Raw genomic sequence first — 5,921 nt, 5'->3', positions numbered from 1 at the left:
TTAGACTGAACTGTCGCGCTTCTCGTTGCGTCACACCTCAACCCGCCTCAAAGCCAACGCTGATTGGACGTTCGTTTGGTGAACGGCTCAAAATTTTCTTCAACAGAGAGTCTCCAGACTGATTAGCGAGTGAAACCTTGAAAGCTTGCGAGATCAGGATGGTCTCACGAGGCTAGATTATTCATAGGATGAATGGATTTTTCAGGGAGAAAGGGGATAAGAGAGCAATGGGGTGCCCCAGTGTAGCGCCTGGGGAGCATTCTGGCAGTAAGGGGCTTTCCCAGGGACCAAGACTGGTAGCAGGTGGGATTCTAACCATCGGACTTGAAGCAAGCACCATACTGTAACCACTAGGCAACTCCGGCCCAATGTTATATTGCACTGGGCTATTAAAAAGCTAATGCAATGATTCCATAATATGTGGATATGCTATATTTAGGTATCTGCGATGGCACAATATGTCAATAAGACAATGCTTTTAGGAATTATGCTTCAGCATGTTGAAGAAACCCTGCAACTGTTTGAAAAACCTAACTCAATTAATCATTTTTATTTCTCTTTTCAGTAACCGATCTGAGGATTGTGATTCTTGGTAAAAACGAAGATGATAAAACAGCCCTCAGTAATTTCTTGACAGACGGAACGCCTTATTCTTCACAAAAAGAGAAGTCTTTTGACGTGTTGTATGGAGAATGGAGGAGAAAAACCTTCACCCTGATTAAAACGGGAGATATCCTCGGTCTGCCTGTGGAAAGAGTCAGTCATGACATGAAGACGTGCGTGGCTCTCTGCCCACCAGGACCGAACGTCCTGCTGCTGCTCGCGAACCCGTCAGACTTCACCAAGTCGGACAGGCAAAATCTAAAGTTTGTCCTGAGTTTTTTTGGGACAGAAGCTTTTAATTGTGCGATTGTCATAACATCCGAAGACGATCAGGGATCGAGTTTTACCATAAACCAACTCGTCGCAGACTGTGGACAAAGGATCCACAAAATGAACTTCCACCAAAGACAGTACTCTGTTAATGAACTACAAGGACTGATGAAAAGGATAGAAAATATCGTGAGAGAGAACAAGGGGCGATATTTAACATTTCCAGAAGACATGGAACTAATAAGTGAGCCAAAATCTGTGAAGCCCCATCTGAACCTGGTCCTTTGTGGAAGACATACATCCCGGAAAGCTTCCGTAGCTCGTGCCATCCTGAGGGACAGTTATTGCGGTGCGTTTGGTGATTCAGTGGATGTTAGAAATCAGGGCTCGGTCTTTGGGCGCCAGGTGTCCATAGTGGAGCTACCAGCTCTGTATAAAACACCAATGGAAACAGCAATGAAGGAATCCTATAGAAGTCTTTCCCTCTGTGAGCCAGAGGGTGTCCATGCCTTCATTCTGGTCCTACCATTGGACTGCCCTGATGAAGAAGATAAAAAAGAGCTGGAAACCATTGAGAAAATCTTTGATTCTAGAATCACTGAATTTACCATGATTCTTTTTGCTGTAGAGGCAATTTTCAATTCCTCTAAACTTCTGAATTTTCTAAAGGAAAACAGAGATATTCAAGAAATCTGTCAGAAATGTAACAAACAGTTTATGGTCTTCAACACCCAGGAAGAGCAGCAGATCCATGAGGTGTTGCATTTTGTCCAAGTAATGACAAATGTAGGACAGAAAAGTTTTACCAAAAACATGTTCCCCAAGCCGCAAAAGCTTAAAAAGAGTAACACGTTTAGTTGTCGCGACCGTCCAATTGCGAAATTGAGTCTACACAGGACAGGGAGTGCAATGTTTAGGGAGAGTCCTCTGCAGGACTCTAGACCTCAGATGAAGCAAAACCCAACTCCCCTGCCAATGCCAGAGAGTGAAGAGCCCCTACGGCTACTGCTGATCGGTAAGACGGGTTGTGGTAAAAGTGCAACTGGAAACACTATCCTTGGCAGAGAATGCTTCTCATCAAAAGTCAGTCAAAGATCGGTGACAAAGGTTTGCCAAAAAGAGATGGGAGAGGCCGAAGGCCGTCTTGTAACCGTGGTGGACACGCCAGGGTTATTTGACACCTGTCTCTCAAATGACCAAGTTAAGCAAGAGCTAATCAAATGCATCAGCATGTTGGCACCCGGACCCCACGTCTTCCTGCTCGTCCTGCAGATCGGACGCTTTACTCAAGAAGAAAAAGACACTGTGAAGCTGATCGAGGAATTCTTTGAGAAGTCCAAAGACTTCATCATTGTCGTGTTCACCAGAGGGGACGATCTTAAAAATCAAACATTTGATAGTTACCTAAACGAAAGCGATGAATATGTCAAACAGCTGATTAGGGATTGTGGAGGGAGGTACCAAGTCTTTAACAACAATGACCAAACCAATCGATCTCAGGTTCGAGAGCTCCTAGACAGAGTTGAGACGATGATACAGCAAAATGGTGGCGAATATTACACGTCAGCCATCTTTACAGAGGCAGAGGAAGCAATACAGAGGGAAACAAACAAACTACTGATAGAGAAGGACAAGGAACTGCAGAAAAAGAAGGAAGACTTTAAAAAAGAGCTTGAATACAAAATGCTAAATAGGAGTGAAACATTTAAAAAAAGGCAAGCCAGATTTCAACAAGAAACCCAACAGAGCGCCCGGAGAGTCAAGGAGAAAGAGGAGAAAATACTGAGGGAGGAAGAGAAGGTCATGATGGAAAGGAAACAAAGAAAAGAAGAGGAGATGGAAAAGAAAAGGAAAGATGAGATGAAACAATATGAGTGGGATCAAAAAGTTGAATGTTTGCAGGTAAATCAGGGACCAGTTGGATCAACGTTACCAGAGATAGCATTATTACGGCAAAGCAGAGAAGAAATGAGAAAGGAAAGAGAAGCTTGGGAGAAGGAAAGGACAGAATGGTGGGAGAAGAGATATCGAGACGAAAAGCAAAGGCAAGAAGGTGAGCAGCAACGCCTCCAAAAGCTCAGAGAAGAACATGAAGAGGAAAAGCTCAGATATGAATTAAAAAGGAGAGAGGAGGAACAACTTCGGAGGGAACAAGAGGAGAGAGACTGGAAGGAAGCCCAGGAAATGTTCCGAAAGCAGGTAGAGGAGATAGAGAGGAGAAATTATGAGGACGCCAGAAAACAAGCGGAACAATGCAACGATTTCAGGCACAAATATACCTCTGATGTCTCGACTGAGCTGGAGAAATACGGGAAAGAATTAATGGACCTGAAGCTGAAGCATGAAAAACAAACTGAACTTTTGATCAAGCAGCTGAATACAAACAAAGTTCACCAGAAAAACTTTGAAAAGCTGCAGAAAAAGCAGGAGGAGGAAGTTAAGGCTCTGAGATCATCGCTTTGTTTCAACAGTGAGCTGCAGATCAAAAACCGCATGACTGAGCTGCAGAAAAGGCATCAGGACGAAATAAACGAGTGGATACAGGAGCGGGTGAAGAAAGCCTCAGAGAGGCGAGCGTGCAGCATTTCATGAGACGTGATGCAACCATAAGACAAGGACAATGCTGCTTGGCAACCATTTATGCATAAACGCTTTTATTCCACCTGACCTTCAAAATGTAAGAGCTTTAAATGCAGAAGATTCTCTGGTTCTTTTAATCTCAATGTAGAATGTAATGGAGATTATAAAAGTTTGAATTATATTTTAATATCATGTTTAATTAGTGAGATGAGCTGCTGTAAAGTCAAAGCAAACTTTCATTAGAACTAAAAAAGGAAAAGATGTTTTCAAACCCTTTTAGAAAATTCTTGTTGCTGGTCCGTTTAAACGACCATGTTGACCTACATATCTGCCATATTTCTCAGAAAGGTTTATGTTTGTGTTTGGCTGAAACGCTGAATTTCTTGTTTGACTGGTTTCTCTACAGTTTCTGTAATTGAGATCAACGCTGCTGACTTCAAGACAAGTTTTTATGTAAGGACCCTGTTACACCTTGACGATTTATCCACATGTGATCGATGTCCCAGAATCTCCTAAAACCCTGATGTACGCTGGACTTTCTATGTATTTTTTAAAATTCTGGTCGTATACATAGAGTATTAATAACGACTTTAGTACTTCTGTCCAACCACAGCCTAACGTATGCATAACGTACGGCAGCGTAATGCCCATGAAATGATGCAAAAGCCAGTGTCCTGAGGGGGGAAGCGATGTGCCCGGAGGTTCCTGGTCTGCATAAAAAGATTTCTTTAATCGCAGTATTAACCTAGCCGCTGTTTACCACTCGCCAAAAGAAACAAGAGTAAATAAAAATAAAAAAGAAAGGGAGTTTGCAGGTGAAGCAGATTCAGCATCATGTCTGCAAGGAAGTTTGTTGGTCATTGTCGTATTAGCTCTTGTGTTTGTATTTTATGTATGTATTACTAATATATTGCATTTGTTTTAGTCCTACTTCCCTTTTCCCAAGTAGTTACTGCACTTGTCAGGCCTCCACAGTAAGTAGGAACTTGTTCTTAATGACTTGCCTGTAAAAATAAAAGTATATAAAAAAATCAAAACGCATGAAGGATCCGCGTTGGAGAGAAGTTCTTGATAAGTTACCTATAAGTTATGCACACGTTACTATTAAGCTAGACGCCATGACTTATTAGTAACTTACACTTATGGGCGACGTATGGCATACGCTGGCATACACACTAAATTTCTCGAGGTACGTCGATGTATGTCGACGTGTGCCAGAGTGTGTCAGCGTGCTCATAACTTAAACAAAAAGTACCCATAATGTATCCAAGGTTATGGCAAGGTTTTTTGCCAGAGTTTTCGTACGTCAGACATGTGATGGTCTAAAACGTCAAGGTGTGACAGGGGCTCTAGACTGTATTTTGTATAGTAGAGGTTAATAAGGGTCTTTGTTACCATCGCATGTCATTTTAGGGACGTTTACCAGACAAGGTTTTTTCAACTCATCTACAAAAAAATGCAAAATCGTTGTTTCCTGAAGGAATTGTGAGTTTTCTTGGTGTCCTGATGTATGAATAAAGAGAAAATATTAAAGCGGCATCAGTGATTCTCCTTCACAAGCACCAACATCAAATTAAATTCATCCTACATATCGTTTACAGCCAAAGTCCATGTATTAACAGTTATATTTCTAAAATTATTTATACTGATTTTTACTCTATTATTTTTTGTTTTAATTCTTGTAGGTTTCTTATATTTTAATTTTCACTGGGTGTCCTGTGACTCTGGCTCTCTATTGGTTGGCTGGCACAGCTATTTATGAGTCTCACTGAAGTACAAATGACAAAAAGATATGTTGAATTTAATATAAATTTGAATCAATTTGACTGGATGATCTGGGTGAACTGTAAAGTGTGTGTTGTGAATTGGCGCTGTAGAAATAAACTGAATAGAATTTAATTAAATATAGGATAGCATATTTTTTCCTTGTAAACTTTCTGGTAAACTTGGAGATATATTTTATTGCATGTTGCATATCCCAGTAAATCTGTTTCACCTTTAAATCTGCAGCTCTCTCTCTGTGCTCTGAACCTATTTACTAATATAATGAAGCCAGAAACAGAATTACAAGATATCTAGAAGCTCTGCAGTCTGATTCTGTCTGTTTAATCAGAAAACAACACATTTGTGTTAATTTTAAGCCTGATCCAAGAATAAAGCAAAACAGAAATTTTTTTTTTTTGGTTTGAATTCCTTATTTGCCCTTTTAACAAAATATGTAAATCCATCCATCCATCCATCTTCCTCCGCTTATCCGGGGTCGGGTCGCGGGGGCAGCAGCCTAAGAAGGGAGGCCCAGACTTCCCTCTCCCCAGCCACTTCTTCCAGCTCTTCAGGAGGAACCCCAAGGCGTTCCCAGGCCAGCCGAGAAACATAGTCTCTCCAGCGGGTCTTCCTCGGGGCCTCACCCGGAACACCTCACCAGGGAGGCGTCCAGGAGGCATCCTAACCAGATGCCCGAGCCACCT

General features: G+C 41.7%; 2 protein-coding genes across 3 annotated transcripts in view; one reads left to right on the top strand and one right to left on the bottom strand.

The window, feature by feature from the left end:
* LOC107084660 (GTPase IMAP family member 8-like) overlaps positions 1-5,238 on the top strand; it is an 8,408-nt gene extending 3,170 nt beyond the window's left edge. Inside the window, exon 3 of the mRNA XM_015374587.1 lies at positions 566-5,238. Within this exon, the coding sequence (XP_015230073.1) occupies positions 566-3,465 (2,900 nt within the window). The 3' untranslated portion in view covers positions 3,466-5,238. The remainder of the gene's footprint in view (positions 1-565) is intronic.
* The window catches only part of prdm6 (PR domain containing 6), a 128,060-nt gene that overhangs the window by 69,321 nt on the left and 52,818 nt on the right, over positions 1-5,921 (bottom strand). The window lies entirely within an intron of this gene.

Source organism: Cyprinodon variegatus, unplaced genomic scaffold, assembly GCF_000732505.1.
Source record: "Cyprinodon variegatus isolate N-32 unplaced genomic scaffold, C_variegatus-1.0 Scaffold105, whole genome shotgun sequence".
NCBI lineage: Eukaryota > Metazoa > Chordata > Actinopteri > Cyprinodontiformes > Cyprinodontidae > Cyprinodon > Cyprinodon variegatus.
This window is presented reverse-complemented; position numbering and strand designations above follow the sequence as displayed.